The sequence below is a fragment of the Conger conger genome, chromosome 7 (assembly GCF_963514075.1).
Source record: "Conger conger chromosome 7, fConCon1.1, whole genome shotgun sequence".
Classification (NCBI taxonomy): Eukaryota; Metazoa; Chordata; class Actinopteri; order Anguilliformes; family Congridae; genus Conger; species Conger conger.
Genome location: NC_083766.1, coordinates 6478580 through 6499920, shown reverse-complemented (window position 1 = coordinate 6499920; position 21341 = coordinate 6478580). Strand labels below are relative to the sequence as shown.

The 21341-nt window shown below is 43.4% G+C and overlaps 2 protein-coding genes across 2 annotated transcripts; both read left to right on the top strand.

Moving 5' to 3' along the window:
* Window positions 1-2963: 2963 nt before the first annotated feature.
* Window positions 2964-3956, top strand: LOC133132500 (odorant receptor 131-2-like). Its single transcript, XM_061247956.1, has one exon. It carries the CDS (start codon window positions 2964-2966, stop codon window positions 3954-3956), a length of 993 nt encoding a protein of 330 aa, XP_061103940.1.
* A 12612-nt stretch (window positions 3957-16568) lies between these two features.
* LOC133132499 (odorant receptor 131-2-like) lies at window positions 16569-17435 on the top strand. Its single transcript, XM_061247955.1, has one exon. The coding sequence runs from the start codon at window positions 16569-16571 to the stop codon at window positions 17433-17435; it is 867 nt and encodes a 288-aa protein (XP_061103939.1).
* Window positions 17436-21341: the final 3906 nt, after the last annotated feature.

Sequence of the window (21341 nt, the reverse complement as noted above, 5' to 3'; positions counted from 1 at the left end):
GTATGCACTTTGTTTGTTGTTCCTCTCCAAGAAATCACCACCTTAACGTGGTGGAGGGGTTTGTGTGTCCCGGTGATCCTGGGAGCTATGTTGTCGGGGGCACTAGCTAGCCCCCAATAGGGTGTCCCAAGGCAAATTGGTCCTGGGGGAGGGGCCAGACTAAGAGCGATTCAAAGACTCCATGATATGGTCACACGAGAACCCAGTTACCTCGCCCGGAAAAGGGAAACAGGGGCCCCTTTCTGGAGCCAGACCCGGGAGGGGAGCTCGTCGGCGAGCGTCTGGTGGCCGGGCCTTATCCCATGGGGCCTGGCCGGGCATAGCCCAAACTGGTCATGTGGGGTCGCCGCCCTGTGGGCTCACCACCTGCAGGGGTCGGCATCGGAGTCGGGTGCTTTGCCCAAAGGGCAGTAGGCGAAGGCGGGGATCCGGGCGTGCTGATCCTCGGCATCGCAGACTGGTTCTGGGGATGTGGAACGTCACCTCTCTGGTGGGGAAGGAACCGGAGCTAGTGCATGAGGCGGAGCAGTACCAACTAGATATAGTTGGGCTCACCTCCACGCACAGCACTGGTTCCAGAACCGAACTCCTGGAGAGGGGCTGGACTCTGTTCTGGAGTTGCTCAGGGTGAGAGGCGCCGGGTGGGTGTGGGGATACTCACAAGCCACCGGCTGAGAGCCACTGTGTTGGAGTTCCACCCGGGGAACGAGAGGGTCGCCTCTCTGCGACTACGTGTTGCTGGGGGGAAAGCTCAGTTTGTGCTTATGCACCAAACGGCAGTTCAGAGTATCCGGCCTTCTTGGATTCACTGGGCGGCATCCTGGAAAGGGTGCCACCTGGAGACTCCATAGTTCTGCTGGGCAACTTCAACGCTCACGTGGGCAATGATGCATAAACAACGACCAGTTAACGTAACAATAAACATGCATCAAAACATAACACAAAGCGAAACTAAGACGATAACCACTCAACATAACAAGGTAATATAATCATACGAAAACATAACTAGACCTGACAAGAAAATAAATCGTAACGAGACATAACTAAACATGACAAGAAAATAAATCGTAACGAAACATAACTAAACATGACAAGAAAATAAATCGTAACGAAACATAACTAAACAACATGACGAACCTAGACTAACATAATACATAAGACACTACGTGACTAAGACAACATGAATAAACATAAAACATGGCGAGACAGACCTGAAACGTGACATGCACTGTATCTTAGTTATATAGCCAGCTAGTTACTCAGCCAAATAACTTGCTTGCTTACAATATAGTTGGTCAGCTAAAGTGAAAACTATAGTATTGCATAGCTATTTCGATTGCTATTTCAGGGTGCTGTTGGTAATGCTATTGCAGGGTGTTTAAAACAGTACATCACTGAACTGGTGAGGTCAATGTGTGTGACTGATGGTGTGGGTGTGTGAGTTGACTATATTGGTACCATTGCTATTCCCATCCTGAAATTAAAGGTTGGGAATAACAATTGCTACCAATATAGTCAACACACACACACACACATACATCGTTTTAAACACCCTGATGGCCATTGCATGATGTCACAGCCATCTCTTATATATACTGTAAATACTCATCAGCACATGCAGTTACTGATGCTGACACAACAGCTGCAAGATTAAAAGGTATTTACAGTTCTATTTCTTATCAGGGCCTAACTTGCTTCAGACTCTCATTCTACTCTCTTTGTGTTATTATTTTAATGAAAAATGTACCCAATATATAAATGTCATTATATATTACTTGCATTGCAGCATTTAAGCTTACTACATTCAATGATTAATCGATATACCATATTGCGGAACAAATATTTCATGATGTTTCTCAGGTGTGACCAGTTTTTTTTTCTTTTGAAAGAGTAATAATATGTAATTTGAACAAAATTGCCTTTTTTGGGGGCGGGGTTTTAGCCCACTAGTAAAGGCAGTAAAGCATAATATCTTAAAGCACAATCAATTTATTTAATCCTTTTTTTATTTGATCCTCACTATGATACTTTCAACCTAGGTCTAATTTATTTGATCAAATGAGCTGACCTGGATGTGATTAAGAGGCTATGGGCAGCTGTGTCTGTTGGAAGTCCAGTATGATTTGTGAACTTTGCCAGCAGAAGGCTACAGTGTCCCTGTAGTTTCAGTCTGATTGTGTTCTTTCTTAAAACTCACTGAACTGATGAGTGGAGTCCAATAACCAATAGCGCTAGCATGTTCTATCTGTATTTTTATGTTAATATTGCTGTTACATTGTCTTGTGCCATTTCTTCTGAGTGGGCCTTAAAGGAGCTTGTGATGTACAGTATGCATGTATTTCCATATTATATTATCATGGCCTTCCTTATAGCCAACTGGTAATGTTTGTTTTTTTGCTAATATTTCACAACACTCCAGAAATTCTACCCTATTATTATAATTGTTGTTGTTGTTGTTGTTGTTGTTTACAGGTAAGTAATTTTGTAAAATTGTTTGTAAAATAACATTTGATTGATTGATTTATTTATTGAGGCAGCACGGATGGTGCAGTGGGTAGCACTGCTGCCTCACAGCAAGGAGGTCCTGGGCTCGAATCCCCGTCGGCCGGGACCTCTCTGTGCGGAGTTTGCATGTTCTCCCCGTGTCTGCGTGGGTTTCCTCCGGGTACTCTGGTTTCCTCCCACAGTCCAAAGACATGCAGATTAGGCTGATTGGAGAGTCTAAATTGCCCATCGGTATGAGTGTGTGAGTGAATGGTGTTTGTGCCCTGTGATGGACTGGCGACCTGTCCAGGGTGTATTCCTGCCTTTCGCCCAAAGTATGCTGGGATAGGCTCCAGCTCCCCTGAGACCCTGTTCAGGATAAGCGGGTTATGATAATGGATGGATGGATGGATGGATGGATGATTTATTTATATGACCATTCAGGCAGATTTACATTTCATTTCAGTGTGAAGTGAACCATGGAGAAGACCAATGTATCCTATGAAGATTTTATAAGTGTACAGGGGCAAGCTGTTCATGTAAAACCGGATCCTGTATCTCCAGCAAGAGTTGTTGTGGTGATGTGTTTTTCCCTTTTCTTCATCTATGTGAACAGTGTCATGTTCTTTACTGTGAGGAGCAAGCAGACCTTCAGCGAGTCTTCGCGCTACATACTCTTTTCTAACATTCTCATCGGTGATTCTTTCCATCTGCTGGGCTTGGCAGTGCTGTATTTGTTTTCTGTGGGAAATCTACACCTGATCAGTGCACTCTGCAACCTATTCATAATGATACCTTCTGTCACATTTTCAATCTCCCCCCTCAACCTGGCAGTTATGTCAATGGAACGTTATGTGGCCATTTGCTTTCCTTTTCAGCACACAGAGTTTGTCACCAAAAAAAGGGCATATTTATCCATAGCTGTAGTCTGGTTGCTTAGTTCGATCAACTTCATTATTGACATATTGTACAAAATTGTGGTGGATTCAAATTCTCTGACGACACACATAACTTGCAGACGAAGGATGCTGTACATTGCTAAATGGCAGGTAAAATTGTCCCAAATGTTTAATGGTCTTTACTTTGCAATTATATCTCTAATTCTTGTCTATACCTACATTGGTATTATAGTAGCAGCTAGATCTGTTTCCACAGACAAGAAGTCAGCCACAAAGGCTCATAGAACTGTGCTGCTCCATCTGATTCAGCTGGGACTGTGTCTCTTGTCTTTTTTGTTTAGCACCTTAAACAGAATGATAGAGCTGCTTCAGGCTGACCGTGCATTGTTCTTGCACCTGCAATTCCTCAATTTTTTCTCCCTCATCATTCTTCCCCGATGTTTGAGTCCCCTTATTTATGGCCTGAGAGACAGTGCCTTCCGGCCGCTGTTCCTGGGATACTTCAAGTGCAACCTAAGCACAGTCAACCCTGTTGTCATAACTGACAAAAAAAGATGTATTTCAATGAAATAAATGTTTTAAAGAGCATCATGACAGTATGAGCAAATAAAGGCTTAAATTATGATTTGGCGTAACATCTGACCTTCTTCAGAGATGGGAGCAAGGGCTCTTTTTTCCAGAATCACTGGGGAATGGACACAGTCCGCATTGGTGCACTGGGTGTAGATGGATTAGGCTGAATATATATGGATGATGTGTTTTAGGAGGGCAATTTTTTATTCTGGGCACTATGGGTTTTTAGCTCAGCACATCAGATTTGAAATTAACCAATGAATATACATGTTGTACTGGTAGCATACTGTTAGCTCTGAAGGTATTTACATCCATATCGGGTTATCGAAGCACCAATTGCAGCATTTTTGCTAATACGCAGTGGCCTTAGATTATGAAGGGCCCCTGTGCAAGATTTTTTACTGGTCACCCCTGATCCTCAAATGCATGCACCGTGCACACACTGTACCTACAGTTAATATCTTACAATCAAAGTAAACATCAAAACCACAAACAGCACTCTACTCAGCAGCAGGCTGGTGGAAGCGTTATCAAACAGTCATCTAAACAAACATCACAACTAGCTTGCTTAGGCCTACACAAGACACATCAGCACACAAAAGAAGCACCCTGAGATTAGTAAACCGTGTGCTTTACACACAGGGTGCAAAATTGTTTGTTAATCCTCCTATTATGTTTGGGGTCAATTTTACCCCATTCAGTGTTTGACATCTCTTAAAAACCCTTTTTTATATTGATACTGTATGATTTTTCTATTTTTTTTATTTGGTGGGATTAAATATTATAGAAATGCAATAAACATAATGCTAAGTCCTGCACCAATTTTGCATCCAAATCTGTTGTGCAGTGTTATTTTGACCATCTGTAACTGTATAAAATTCCCAGATTTATTTGTGAATGATTCTGGTGGAACTTTCCCATACAGGTGCCAAACTTTCACTACTGTTCCTTAGGCTCTAAAATTAGATGTTTCCCACAGATTTTTCATATTTATGGATAAAAGGCTCGTAACTTGGGAGACAATAAGCAGGTGACACACTACGTGTCAAAATTTTTCTATTACAATATTTTTGTGTTTACTTCAACTGATGGGCTCAATTTGACCCCAAACATCACACCGGTCATAAAATCTTAATGATAATTGTTTGTCTGTAAAAAAAAAAAAAAAAAAAAAAAAAATTCAAATCTTGTCTTTGTTGTACTGGTAGCAGTTGAAATTGTACTTCCCTCTCGGGTCTTTCAGCGCACTTATCCCTGGTTGTGGGTATGCACTTTGTTTGTTGTTCCTCTCCAAGAAATCACCACCTTAACGTGGTGGAGGGGTTTGTGTGTTCCGGTGATCCTGGGAGCTATGTTGTCGGGGGCACTAGCTAGCCCCCAATAGGGTGTCCCAAGGCAAATTGGTCCCGGGGGAGGGGCCAGACTAAGAGCGATTCAAAGACTCCATGATATGGTCACACGAGAACCCAGTTACCTCGCCCGGAAAAGGGAAACAGGGGCCCCTTTCTGGAGCCAGACCCGGGAGGGGAGCTCGTCGGCGAGCGTCTGGTGGCCGGGCCTTATCCCATGGGGCCTGGCCGGGCACAGCCCAAACTGGTCATGTGGGGTCGCCGCCCTGTGGGCTCACCACCTGCAGGGGTCGGCATCGGAGTCGGGTGCTTTGCCCAAAGGGCAGTAGGCGAAGGCGGGGATCCGGGCGTGCTGATCCTCGGCATCGCAGACTGGTTCTGGGGATGTGGAACGTCACCTCTCTGGTGGGGAAGGAACCGGAGCTAGTGCGTGAGGCGGAGCGGTACCAACTAGATATAGTTGGGCTCACCTCCACGCACAGCACTGGTTCCGGAACCAAACTCCTGGAGAGGGGCTGGACTCTGTTCTGGAGTTGCTCAGGGTGAGAGGCGCCGGGTGGGTGTGGGGATACTCACAAGCCACCGGCTGAGAGCCACTGTGTTGGAGTTCCACCCGGGGAACGAGAGGGTCGCCTCTCTGCGACTACGTGTTGCTGGGGGGAAAGCTCAGTTTGTGCTTATGCACCAAACGGCAGTTCAGAGTATCCGGCCTTCTTGGATTCACTGGGCGGCATCCTGGAAAGGGTGCCACCTGGAGACTCCATAGTTCTGCTGGGCAACTTCAACGCTCACGTGGGCAATGACGGAGAAACCTGGAAGGGGGTGATTGGGAGGAATGGCCTGCCCAATCTTAACCCGAGTGGTGTTTTGTTATTGGACTTCGGTGCTGGTCATGGATTGTCGATAACAAACACCATGTTCGAGCATAGGGTAGCTCATAAGTGTACTTGGTCCCAGAGCACCTTGGGCCAAAGATCGATGATCGACTTTGTGGTTGTATCATCAGATCTGCGGCCGTATGTCTTGGACACTCGGGTGAAGAGAGGAGCAGAGCTGTCAACTGATCACTACCTGGTGGTGAGTTGGATCAAGTGGCCGGGGAGGCTGCTGGACAGACCCGGTAAACCCAAATGTGTAGTGAGGGTGAACTGGGAATGTCTGGCGGAGGCCCCCGTCTGTGCAGTCTTCAACTCCCACCTCCGGAGGAACTTCTCACGCATCCCAGGAGAAGCTGGGGACATGGAGTCCGAGTGGGCCATGTTCAAAACCTCCATTGCAGAGGCAGCAAGCAGGAGCTGTGGCCAGAAGGTCATCGGTGCCTGTCGGGTCAGCGACCCAAGAACCCGCTGGTGGACACCAGCGGTGAGGGAGGCCGTCAAGCTGAAGAAGGAGGCCTTTCGGGCTTGGCTGAAGCAGCAGACAGGTACTGGGTAGCCAGAAGGGCTGCGGCTTCGGCAGTCGCTGAAGCAAAAACCCGGGTATGGGAGGAGTTTGGGGAGGCTATGGAGAAGGACTTTCGGATGGCCTCGAGGAAGTTCTGGCAAACCATCCGACGACTCAGAAAGGGAAAGCAGGGATTGCCTCAGGCCTCAGGGATTGCTTTCAGCAGGGCTGCTGACCTAGACTGGGGATGTTGTTGCGTGGTGGAAAGAGCACTTCGAGGAGCTCCTGAACCCGAACAATGCATCCTCTGCGGAAGAGGCAGAGCCCGAAGTCTCGGGGCAGTCTGCACCTATATCCCTGGCAGAAGTTGCTGAGGTAGTCAAAAAGCTCCTCAGCGGCAAGTCGCCGGGTGTGGATGAGATTCGCCCTGAGATGCTGAAGGCTCTGGACATTGTTGGGCTGTCTTGGCTGACACACCTCTTCAGTGTCGCGTGGACGTCGGGGACAGTACCTGCAGAGTGGCAGACCGGGGTGGTGGTCCCCATTTTCAAGAAGGGGGACCCGAGGGTGTGCTCCAATTATCGGGGTATCACACTCCTCAGCCTCCCCGGGAAAGCTTACTCTAGGGTGCTGGAAAGGAGGTTCCGACCGATGGTCGAACCGCTGATTCAGGAGGAGCAATGTGGCTTCCGTCCTGGCCGTGGAACAGTGGGCCAGCTCTTTACCTTGGCAGGGTTGTTGTCGGGGTCATGGGAGTTTTCCCATCCAGTCCACATGTGCTTTGTGGACTTGGAGAAGGCTTTCGACCATGTCCCCCGGGGAACCCTGTGGGGGGTACTACGGGAGTATGGGGTACCGGGGCCGTTGTTACGAGCCATGCGGTCCCTGTATAACCAAAGTGAGAGCTGTGTCCACATCCTCGGCACAAAGTCAAGCACGTTTCCAGTGGGTGTTGGACTCCAAGGTTGCCCCTTGTCACCGGTCCTGTTTGTGATATTCAGGGACAGGATCTCAAGGCGCAGCCGAGGTGAGGAGAGTGTCCGGTTTGGTGACCTCAGAATTGTGTCTCTGCTTTTTGCGGATGACGTGGTTCTGTTGGCTTCATCGGACCGTGACCTTCAGCACGCACTGGAGCGGTTTACAGCCGAGTGTGAAGCAGCCGGCATGAGAGTCAGCACCTCCAAGTCTGAGGCCATGGTTCTCTGCCGTTCAAGTATCTCAGGGTCTTGTTCACGAGTGAGGGTAGAAGGGAGCGTGAGATCGACAGGTGGATCGGTGCAGCGTCATCAGTAATGCGGGCATTGCACCGGACCATTGTGGTGAAGAGGGAGCTGAGCCGGAAGGCAAAGCTCTCGATTTACCGGTCGATCTACATCCCAACCCTCACCTATGGTCACAAGCTTTGGGTAGTGACCGAAAGAACGAGATTGCGTATACAAGCGGCCAAAATGAGCTTCCTCCATAGGCTGGCCGGGAGAAATAGGGTGAGGAGCTTGGACATCCGGAGCTCGGACATCCCTTCGCATCGAAAGGAGCCAATTGAGGTGGTCCGGGCATCTGATCAGGATGCCTCCCAGGCGCCTCCCTTTGGAGGTTTTCCTGGCTCGTCCAACTAGGGAAATTGGAAATGTATATGTTTTGCGTACTTTCATACGCCAGACTAAATAAATGTAATGACTAGGCGTATGCCGTTCACAAAAAGACATGCTAGCCACTTGCTGCTACCGTACGGGGAACATATCTTATAGATCGCATCATAGCGACCAACACAACAGATAAAGCTTGGCAACCACGCCGTCGACTTCATGCTAACTCAAGACGCTAATGTAAGGCTGGAAATCTGGCATTATCACTCAGGGCTGGTCAGCTTGCTGGCTTCCTCTGGTATTGTGGAAAATGTGGCTGTAAAGTAATTTAACGCAGGAGCATGCATCATTAACCCCCACTATCTCCACACCCATACGGGCAGGAGCCTGTGGGGGAAGACTCAGGCCTCCAGCCGTAAAACTCGTTACAACGGGGCAACATCCTTTACGCCACGGGAAGGTTTCAGAGGGCACGGCCTGTTAGGCCCTGACCTTCTCCTGAACCCCCCTTTCATTGCTCTCTCCCTCTTTACTCAGTCACTAAATGATGTGTACAGCATTGGATGTTTCATGACAAAGTCAGTTTAGATAATATTCATGTTTGGTATTATTCTGATTGTTTCAGTGCGACTGGTGCAATGGTTTTATTTCTGCAACAGCAAACCCTGGACATCATAACCAACCAGGAGAAACTGTGTGGAGCTCTGCCCCAGTGAAAGCCATGTGCCTCAACCCCCCTGCGCTTCCTGGGGAGGCGTGGCTCCAAATTACAGATGGGTGACCCATTGTTAGGGTTAACATCAAAGGCCAGATTTTGGATTTAAGGACAGAAAACTAAGCAATCTGGGAGAATGCAATCAGCCTCCCGTGCACTCCGTGCACGTAATTTCTACGTACAGGGTGTCTGTAGCCAGACTCCCGTATGTAGCTTTTATTACCAGGTATGACTTTTAAGACTCCGTAATTTGGTTTCCATTGTAATGTTTTTTTTATTCGAAACTAGTGTGTAATTACGTATGTAACCTGCCTGGTAAAATAAAATTGTTAAAACTTGATCTGTTTGGTTTTCCTTATTGACACTCAAAGTTATACAGGGAATGCGTTGTTTACCCCCTCGAACTGGTCTAGGGAGGATGATTATTTCCACTTAATGTATCACGGCGTATAGCACCCGTAGACCTATGTTGGTAAATCCCTTGCCTCCTTATGGTAGTTCATTCATGTCGAGCACAGCCGTAGCTAGGTTGGTCTGCTTGGGTCCCTAGGCTGTAAACAGATATACCCAAGAGTAGCTATTCCTGCGACCTCTGATGACTACAGATAGCTAGTCAGTTCGTGAGACGTGCACATTACGCGCGATGTGACATGCGGTGGTACCAGCAGAAGACTGTTCGGAGAGTAAATCTCAGTACAGGATTCCTATAGCGATCAAGTCAAAATTATAAATACAACATCCACTAAATGTGGACAACTAATCTAAATTATTATTCGAAAATGGAGTCAGATAAACGAAGGTGAATCTATTGGCCCTATTGTGGAGATTCTGGGTCAGCCCGGACCAGTAAAGAGCGGAAGGCAGAGTGGTACTACTGCCTTTGTATCGTGGTTTGTTTATTGGCTGATCTAGACTGTCACTGCCACTACTTTTTAACCCTACTAGTATTCTTTCAGCAACACCAGAAGGACGAGCATGCTGATACCTTCAGCCCTCGCTAAATTCCGTCGTTGGGTTAGCGTTTAGAGTTTTACACTAATTTACGCATGAGGGCAACGTAACCGTAAACGTGACCCCGGAGGGGGGATATCATTTGTTGTGACACTGCCTTCAAAAATCGGTCAAATGAAGGCACCTTAAAAGGCAACATTTCTCACACACTTTGGATTTGGATGGCCTCCCTGCCTCAGAATACTGCCGAAGAAGTAGTGATAGGCAGTTCACAAATTAACAAATCTTTTCAAACAAATCTTTCAAATGAAAAAACCGAGCCTTCTCCATTTGTTTGTTTGGCTCTCCCCCCAAGTGATGAGATCTGCCCGCTCCCCCTTCGCATCCTTATTACTAAGCCTCATTTATACTTCTGCGTCAAGTTGACGCATAGGCTACGCCGTTGAGAGCATTTATACTCGCGTCGTCCTGAAATTACACCACCAAAACGCTACTTTTCGTCGTCATTATATCCGATAATCATTTGCGATTAACTGCATGGATTTCAATTCCGTTAAATTTAAGGCGGCTGAAAACAGTGAACTATAACTCGTTTATAGTTCACAAAAAACTGTAAAAGAGCTGTTTTAGTTTTTTAGTTTACTTTGTTTCAGTTATACTTTTTTTGTTATACTTTATAAATCGCTTGTAATCACTTTACTTTCACTCTGACAACTTTCTGCTTTCAAAGTGCGTCTCAATCGCGTGCTGCGAAGACCTCCGAAGTCGCCTTTTTTTCGAAGGGCTCTGTTATGTAAACAATACGCAAATGCCTTTGAAACACGTGATATGAACATGACAATTAAAAATATAATACATTTAGTTAAATTAGTTGGCAATTAGCAGGTTTAAGATCCAGATTAGGTTCATGATTGTGAATTATCTATGAAAATCAACTCAATAGATTACACATTCTTCGTGATGCATTTGCTTACATAAACCGGAAAAACTTTCATTCCGTTAATGTGCAACTGATCTGTGAAGCACATGCTGCTACTCAGGCCGTTGTGGAGCGCACAAACGGGGTCTTGAAGGCAAGATAGATCTGCCTGGACAATAAAGGTGGTACCCTTCTTTATGCACCCGTGAAGGTGTGCAAAATAATATTAGCCTGCTGTGTCCTGCACAATGTGGCCATTAAACAGGGCCTTCCCCTGTCTGAAGTCCCCAATGCAGACGAACGACTGCCTCCGGAACCAGCTCTTGGGCCTCGAAATGCGGCTGCTATACAGACACGCCAGCGACTTGTAGAGCAATTTTAAGGTAAGTGTTGCTAAGACTGAATAAGCTGTGCACATTTCAGGCCGACAAGCTTTGCAAAAAGGTAGTTTCATTTGTATTTTGTTTTATATTTATATACAACATCCTGTTTCAGTAGGCTACCTCAGTTCATTTTCAGGTCATGCTCTTTAAAATGTATACAAATAGGCTATATTTAATTATCAGAGTAAAAGAGAGTAGCTTGATTATCTTGTCGTAAATAAGTGTTTTCCCAGGATAAACACAGACATCACACAATACTGACAACATAACACTTTATTGTTGAGGACGCAAAAGTGCCTTGCGGATTTCCTTCAAGCTGGTGTTAATTTCTTGGAGGGACGTGTTGATTTGGTTGACTGCTGTAAGTAGACTTTCTTGATTCCTCCGGACCTCATCCGTAAGGACAGCCGGATCACCTCTTCGGCGTCGGTACCTGGGTGCAGCAGGAGCAGCAGCGGCGGCAGCAGGTGGTGGAGCCACATCATGGGAGGAGCACTCGCCAGCTAGAAATATGACACAACGTTTGTTTTTTTTTCATTTTATGTGTGGCTCTTTTTTAATTTGAAAGAAACATTAAATAAATCTTATTTGAAAAATCTTTAATTTACGTTGGCTGCAGACTGACTTATTTTTACATTACATTACGTTACATTACGTGGCATTTAGCAGACGCTCTTATCCAGAGCGACGTACAACAAAGTGCAAATAAAACACAAGAACACGTGCAAAAGTGGACCTTAGAGGACAGTACAGTTCCGAGTCCTAGTGTAAACATACAGAAATTCAGAACCCTTGAAGAGTTGTTTGGAGCTGTAGAGTATAAAACAGAGCTTTAGGCTATTAAGATTCAAATAATTTGAAGACGATGCATACAAAACTGCAGTGGGCTATACGCTATCCGTATCCTTTCTTGAAATGAATGTTAAATAGCTCTACATTCCGACACTGATATCCATTACGCACCATATCGCACAATATAACATTACTGGTTTCCCGTTTCCACTTAATTCAATCCGAAGAGAAACCCCCACAAATGTTCTGTTTGTTTGGTGGGACTGTACGACCTAGGTTAAACTACACTAACCACTAAGCTATCAGTGATGGTATTCAGAATGTATTATGACACAACAATTATCACCTTACCATCTGGGTTTGATGTTGTCTCCAGTGGAGGCATGTCGATGTCTCCGTCCGGTATAATTCCTAACAGAGAGGTCTCCCCAATAATGCCAGCGATGCGCTCGTCAGCAGGTGATATTCGTGCCTGTGAGCCTCCTCCTCCTGTGGCTGATGCATGTTTTTTTTGTGCGCTTATGCGTTTCTTTGCCTTCAGTTTCATGTCAAACCATTTACGTTTAACCTTGGATATGGTTCTATTGTCTACAGAGGCAACATTAACAGCATCTGTCACCTCCTTCCAGGCCTTCGCTTTGCCTGTCCCTGTCACAACACCACTACTGATAGAAGAAAATTAAAAATTTTTTACTCAATAAAATATATTTCACCCAAGATTATTTCGGAAATTTTATTTTATTTTTATTCTTATTTTTTTTCTTTCTTTCTCTCTCTTTCCTTGTTTGCGCCATGATGACTGACAGGTCGACTGGATGCGTCTACACCTCCTTATATGGCAATCATTGTCTATTCATGGGCGGGGATTTATGCTAATTGCTGATTACCGGGAGCGCGCTTTGACTTTACGATGGATTGGCATTCATGATCATACACACGAGTTTACGATCAGATCCGAGTTTCCCGCGGCGTTCATGAATCCGGAGTAGGTTTTTAGTAGCGTGGACGTTTATGTGCAAATCTGCACATAGACTTACTAACGTTTCATGAATGAGACCCAGTGATTTTAGGAGAGGGGCCTAGCGGCGGACTGAGGACACCTCCAACATCAGTAACATTAGTTAATGTTGCTCGCAGTATGGGCTTGGCACATGATTGGCTGACAACTCTTTAAGTTACAGTATATGGATAGATAAAGATATAGATTTCCCTAACCGACATACTACATAGCTGCCAGTCAACTGCATTTATTTCTTCTGTGTGTTTTTAATGTGGCGCTCACTCAAAAACCTGTTCTGAAATCTGTGCTGCCTGTGTCACTGAATGCTGGCTGAGGCCTGATGCAATCAGTCAAACACCCTGCATTACACATCTACAGATGAACACAGGAACAAACAAGGGGCCTAACTGCACCCACAGCTCAGGAGTGGACATTAATAATAAATTAGTGTTAATGATGGGGCAGGGGACCTACAGTCTGCAGAGGAAAAACATTTTAATGGCACCCTGGAGCTTTCTCTGTGGGGGCACCTTACTCCTCACATGACATGAGGCCATGCACAGAGCAGGGAGCAGTTTACTCTGCCATCATCTTCCTGCTCCTGTTACATCACCTGGTCAAACATAACACTGAACTGACAGGGCTTTGCCTATTGGCCTTTTAGCACAATAAGTACAATATTAGCATGTACACTCAGTGAGCATTTTATTAGGTATTTATTAGACTTCTTTTTTAGACTTACTGGTCTTCACACTGGTTTGATTTTTGTTTTTTTTTCCAACATTCCCTGCAAACTATAGAGACTGTTGTATGTGAAAATCCCAGTTTCTGAGATACTCAAACCACCCTGTCTGGCACCAACAATCATTCCACGGTCAATGTCACTTAGATCACATTTCTTCCCCATTCTGACATTTGATGTGAAATGTCTGCATTCAGTTGCTGCCACATGATTGGCTGATGAAATATTTGCATTAACAACCTGGTGTACAGGTCTACCCAATAAAGTGCTGTGTGAGTGTAGACTATTATGTGTGTGTTTTTATGATATGCAGCCTTTTTTTTTTAATCAACTCTGGAGCCCACTGTATATAATTGTTCTTTTGGCTCTCTACACAACACATTTGATTTGAAATGAAACACTGAATATGTATTTAGTATTTTTTTGTTCAAAAATATTGTACAAGTGTGCCACGTTGGATTCACCAATGCTCCTAATTACAAGAAACAGTCCTAAAGAATCCACGTAAACAGGATGAATTCCCACCTCTTCATAAATGAGTGTGCATGCATGAGAATTGTGAATGAGCATAAATGACACCCCAGAAATGCCATATCAGGCTAGGCCTGTCCAGAAAATTAATTCATTATAATTTCATTGAATCCCCAAGCTGCCCATTTTTAGGACAGCACTGTAGGTGGGCTCCATCAGATAGATGGTCAATGGGATGAACAAGAACAAGGGATATAGTCTACCACATAGTCAGCACCTGATTGGGTAGACTGACTGTGCTCATTGGTTTTGGCAAAACAATACAATATGGCGTACCATTAATAAACTTTTATTCCTCCTAAACAGTGCACTAAAATATGTTTCTGAAAACATTGGAAGCAAGAAATAAGCAACGCAGTTGCTGAATCTTGATTCATATTTGATCTGCTTAGTTTGAAAGTTTGATCCAGGTTTTGTGAGCCCGTTGAAAGTAGCACAGCACTCACTGGACTCATCATGCACTGCAATCCTCTCCATAGAAAATAATGGAATGTGTTGCTCACATGATTCATACAGCAGGTCAGATCCACTCGTTAGTTTTGTTCCAACCTAAGAAGTTGAAAGTTCCCTTAAATCCTTCATATGAGCGATTTAAGAAATTCCGCTTCTCATTGGCCTCCACTGGCTTCCTATTGCCGCACACATCCGTTTCAAGGCCCTAGTGTTTGCATTTCAGGCTGCTAAGGGGACTGCCCCACCTTACATACAATCCCTGATCACTCCCTACTCCCCAGCTAGATCACTCCGGTTTGCCAGCTCTGGTCGCCTTATGGTCCCCTCTCTACGTGCACCTGGCGGTCGAGCTGCACGTTCACGCCTGTTTTCCGTTCTGGTTCCTCAGTGGTGGAATGACTTGCCTACCTCTGTCAGAACAGCAGAATCCCTCCCCCTATTTCAATGCAGACTCAAAACCCACCTTTTCAAACTCTGCCCCTCTTTTCGGATATCCCTATCCTTGTTTAAAATTATGATGACAACTATGTTTAGAACAGCATTTCATGTGTATTTTGCTAGTTCTGGATGTGATGCTTTGACTTATGGTAGAACCTATGCACTTGTAAGTCGCTTTGGATTAAAAGCGTCTGCCAAATGACTAAAATGTAAATGTAAAGAACAATTCTGTTTGTACGAGTGCTTCTTGCGTGAGGTCCTTTGATCCCAAACATATTGCTAAAACTGAAATTCCTGATTGGTGAAGTCGCTCACCCGCTCTGAATCCAGCTGAATGTGCATTTCATATGCTAAACAGAACTTGAGGCAAATAGCACCTGGAACAAGCAGCAGCTAAATATGGCTACAGTACAGGCCTGGCAGAGCACCACCAGAAAACATACTTGATGCATCCCATGATGTCTATTGGTCACTGACTTCAAGCACACATTGTATGCAAAACATATTCAACAAAGTTCTGAACATGACTACTTTAAATTACATCACATTAACATGATGGTGTCCTGAAATGAGGGGTTAGGTATAAAATGTGCTGTAATTTCTACATTGTGAAACCAAAGTGTATTCTTCAAATGGTTCAAAGATATTTCAACTGAAAACTTCTCCACTAAATTGAAATACTTGCACATTTCAGAACTAATATGACACAGTCATCTTAACTGATTAATTGCCTGCCACATAACACTCACAAACCTTTTGTGGTCACAAACATTCTAAGGAGAGTTGTGTTATTGCATATACTCTAGTGAGGATGGCATGACAACAGTGCATCACCCTTGTATATAAATAAATGTCACCAGCACACAGATTGTCAGATGCTGCACAGCAGCAAAAGGAGCTCAAGGATTCTTCCAATTGCACTTTTGAAAAAGATCAGTGACTTATTTATATTTGGGATATTATTCAAATATGAAACGAGGCCAACTGTTCAGTGCGCATTATATTTGGCTGAATTATGGAATGAAGGCACTCCTGCGTACAGTACGATACCTGTAAATAGGCATTTATTACAGTGTGGTCAAATAGATATTTTTCAGGCTTGATGAAGGACACAAAGAAGCATACTGTCTTTTTTCTCGGACTGCAAAGAGACCCTTTGATCAACTGTAGTTTCGATGTCTCTTTGTACCTGTGACGGAGCATTATGTCATTTACATTTAAATCATTTAAATCAATTATATTTGTTGCAAACTTTCAGGGTAACTTTTTTTTGGTTAAGAAGGAAGAGATCTATGGAGGAGGGCAATGTTTCATTTGGACAGCCCACATTCATACACCAGCAAGCCTACATAATACAGATGAATGCTGCAATGGTGATAGTGATAATTGTGATATTGGCTACAGCAGTTTTCTTTTGTTTCTTGAATGGCATCATGTTTTTCATTCTTTGGAGCAAACCAAAATTCAGGGAGGACTCGCGTTACATCCTCTTTGCCCACATGCTCATCAATGATTCTGTTCATCTGATGGGCATTATAGTGTTGTACTTATTCACCTTGGCATACCTCCATGTGTCTAAGGCCGTCTGCTCTATCCTGGTACTGATTACTGCAGTCACTTATAACAACACCCCACTCAACCTGGCAGTGATTTCACTGGAGCGCTATGTGGCCATTCGCTTCCCTTTGCGTCACACAGAGATCGCCACCCAGAGAAGGACAGCTGTCGCTATTGGACTAATGTGGTTCATTAGCTCTGTTAACATCCTCATTGAGCTATTTTACATCATTGCGCTTGATCCCCACTTTTTCACTGCACCCGTATTTTGTATACGGGAGCAGCTGTTAATTGAGGAATGGCAGCTCACCGTGTACAGTGGGTTGAATTTTTTTTTCCTTGTGGTTGTGGCTCTGACAATCCTCTATATTTACGTTCAGATAACATTAGTAGCTAAATCAGCTTCCACAAACAAGGATTCAGCCAATAAGGCTCGCAAAACTGTGCTGCTCCACATGTTTCAGCTGGGACTATGTATCACCTCTTTGCTTTTTGCATTGTTTGAGGCTCTGATTGCCAAGACTGCCACTGGCCTGTTTGTGCCTCTGCAATTCTTGAACTTTTTTTGCCTCCTTGTTCTTCCCCGATGTCTGAGTCCCCTCATTTATGGCCTGAGAGACAATGCCATCCGGCCACTTTTCCTCAGGTATTTCAGGTGCAACCCCACCACACTCAAGTAACACACTATGAGGGTTTAAATGTAAAATGACATTTGTCAAACCATTTATACCTTCAGATGTTTACTGGAATAACTGAGGTGAGATGCATTTTTCCAGAAGAGCAAAATAGTGTCCTATGCAGGCTATAATAATACTGCAGCTCAGGTCCAAATGTTCAGTTATGTTTTTTTCAAATATGTGTATTATTTAATTCCTACATGGTTCACCCAAGCCAGATGTAACATTATTCAATTAAAGCTGAAAGTCTGCACTTTAACCACATAGTGATTGGTTTATTTCAACTGTTTGTTTGCTGGAGTACAGAGCCAAAATAACAGAAAATGTGTCACTGTGCAAATACTTACTGTCTGCACTGCATACTGTAGTGGTCTGCACACAGAGGGAGGCATTGAATATACAAGGCAATTGCATTTCTGGCAGTGGCCAGATAACCTCGTAGCTAGATTGATTATGTTCTAGAAAGTCTATATAAAAGTAGATAATAGCATTCCTATGTACAAATACACAACAGCAACATGGACAATTATAATTATAATTACACCGGAGAAATTCTAAGTAGACAATCAACATTATATGGATGTTTCGTTTGAGAATGAACACTGACCTCATCACACAGCCAGCTATAGGCAGCCCATTACACAGGTTTTAATTGACAACCTATTACGATGCTCATGATGACATTTAAATTGAACTGCACAAAACAGAATACAAGCACAAGTAGTCATGTTCTCATCAAATTTATTAAGTCAGGTTATGTCATCTCACTATCCATCACCTATGTATATTCAATAGATAGACAAAATAATGTAACATTGTTATCAGTAGTTATATTGTAAAAGACAAACACGTCACATTGCACATAACTGTGGCATTGTTAGTTAAACTAACTCAGATCCTCTGTACCGTTAAAGCAACAAGAACTGCAACTGCGCAACAATATCATTTGGAGAGTCGCAACATTACTTGATCGAGGATTCTATGAGGAGCAGCAGATGAGACATGAGAGATAATGAGTACAACTTTTAGACATGTATTTTTGCCCTTGTGTTTTCTTTTCTCTGTTTTTAGGTACGGAATTATATTTAGATTATGAGGTTGTGAGGATCGACGAAAGGCCACTTAGACTGAGCTCTGTTAACAGAGCAATGGACCGCAGGCTGAAATTAGCCAAGAGGAAATTCTCAACAACCACTCACAAATGTATACTCAGAGAGTCGTTAATGGTTGGAACAGTTTGCCAGGTTGAAGCATGGTACTGACTATGATGTAGTTTTAGCGCTTTCACTTTTGCTATTTATTTGTTTGTTTGTCTATACATTTTTACTGCGATTTAGTTAGTTTTTTTGTTCGTTTTATTATTTCTATTGATTCTGTTGGTTTTACTGTTATGATTTAAAAACCTTTCTGTGTTTTTTATATATTGCTTGCTGTTTTATATATTGTTTTATTGTTCTTTATTGTTTGTTTACTTTTATATGGGCAGTTTTTGGCCAAATGTCTCTTCTTTCTTTTCTTTGATTTTGTCTTAGTCTAATGGACTAAGACAAACGCTTCACGACTTGATTTTGACACTACATAAAACTTATCCTAAGAACACTTCTATATTGTTTAAAGACTTTTTGGGTGACCAATCCTTTCCACACACATGCACACAGTTACACACCAACGGTGATTGGCTGCCATGAAAGGCACCAACCAGCTTGTCATGAGCGATTGGGGGTTAGGTGTCTTGCTCAGGGACACTTTAACATACCTGACACACCAGACGGCAGCTCTTACCTCCTGAGCTAATGTGTCCCGTACTCAACTAAATGAGGGAATGAGGGAGTACAAAAAATAATTGAATGTTGTTATTAAGGAAATAAATTCAAGACTAATCTAAGGAATGTTGGTATGGCAATTGACACTCATTCACCAATGGTACCAGACAAATTTCTTACGCAGGGTCTGACATAAGTTAGAGCAGGTGCTGTATGGTTAAAAATAAACAAAACAAAGTAGGGGAGACCGGGGATGGTTTAAACACCATCAATTTGACAAACAAGTGATAGATTGTGGCAATGTGATCACATTTGTCCAGACCCATATTCCCCTTTGAGCTCACAGGTGTTTGATGACTCTATATTAAATATTGGGTGTTTTAAGCCTAAATAAATTATTTTGAGGTACAAAAGTAATAATTTGCATCTCATCTATTTTTTTGATTAGCAGTTACAATATTGTATTACCCTTACTTAGTGAGCCAAACACATGACAGAAAGTTGCAAATTTATTGCAAATTTGCCATCAAAATACTGCATTTCGACATGATTTTCAATCATCTGTAAAAACATTAGGCATGGAGTTGATTACACTGTAATGTATATTACTTAGATGCCCCTTTCCATGGTATTTTTCAAATTCTTAAATATAGAGTCCATTTATAACACTTCATTAGGTATTTATTTGACTTTTTAGACTTATAAAGCCTTCTGCTGATGTAGCCTATTCTCTGCGAGATTTAACATGTTGTGTGTTCAGAGACGCTGTTATGCACACTACTGCTGTAATGTGTGGTTATTGGTGTTACTGTCACCTTCATGCCAGCTTTGACCAGTCTGACAACAGAACTGCTGCTCCCTGGATGTTTTTTGTTTTTCATACAATTCTGACAAACAATGATTCCAAAGTCAAAGTCACTGAGATCACATTTTATCCCCATTCAGTTGATGCGAACATTAACTGAAGCCACCGTATCTGCATAAGTTTATGCATTGCAGTGCTTACATAATCACATGAATAAGTAGGTGTACAGGTGTTCCTAATAAAATTAGTGTACAACTTAAGAACCTTATAGTACACAATATGGGAATCCAACTCATTAGGTTAGAATATATGGACATTGCCCTAACCAACATACTTCACCTCTGCCAGTAACTGCATTTATTTCTTCTGTGTGTTTTTAATGCGCCTCTCACTCAAAAACCTGTTCTGAAATCTGTGCTGCCTGTGTCACTGAATGCTAGCTGAGGCCTGATGCATCCAGCCAAACACATCTACAGATGTACAAACAAGGGGCCTAACTGCACCCACAGCTCAGGCATGGACATTAATAATAAATTAGTGCTAATGATGGGGCAGGGGACCTACAGTCTGCAGAGGCAAAATATTTTAATGGCACCCTGGAGCTTTCTCTGTGGGGGCACCTTACTCCTCACATGACATGAGGCCATGCACAGAGCAGGGACCAGTTTACTCTGCCACCATCTTCCTGCTCCTGTTACATCACCTGGTCAAACACAACACTGAACTGACAGGGCTTTGCCTATCGGCCTTTTATCACAATAAGTACAATATTAGCATGTACACTCAGTGAGAACTTTATTAGGTATTTGTTAGACTTTTTTTTTCGACTTACTGGTCTTCACACTATATGTTTTTTGTTTTTTTGTTCAACATTCCCTGCAAACTATAGAGACTGTTGTATGTGAAAAGGAGATCCCACAGTTTCTGAGATACTCAAACCACCCTGTCTGGCACCAACAATCATTCCACGGTCAATGTCACTTAGATCACATTTCTTCCCCATTCTGACATTTGATGTGAAAAACTGAACCTCTTGACCATGTCTGCATGCTTGTATGCATTTAGTTGCTGCACATGATTGGCTGATGAAATATTTGCATTAACAACCTGGTGTACAGGTCGACAATAAAGTGCTGTGTGAGTGTAGATTATTATGTGTGTGTTTTTATGATATGCAGCCTTTTTTTTTAAATCAACTCTGGAGCCCACTGTATACAATTGTTCTTTTGGCTCTCTACACAACACATTTGATTTGAAATGAAACACTGAATATGTATTTAGTATTTTTTTGTTCAAAAAGATTGTACAAGTGTGCCACGTTGGATTCACCAATGCTCCTAA

What these genes read in the sequence shown, in the direction of transcription:
- LOC133132500 (XM_061247956.1), top strand. Translation starts at nt 2,964, where the DNA reads ATGGAGAAGACCAATGTATCCTATGAAGATTTTATAAGTGTACAGGGG.
- LOC133132499 (XM_061247955.1), top strand. Translation starts at nt 16,569, where the DNA reads ATGGTGATAGTGATAATTGTGATATTGGCTACAGCAGTTTTCTTTTGT.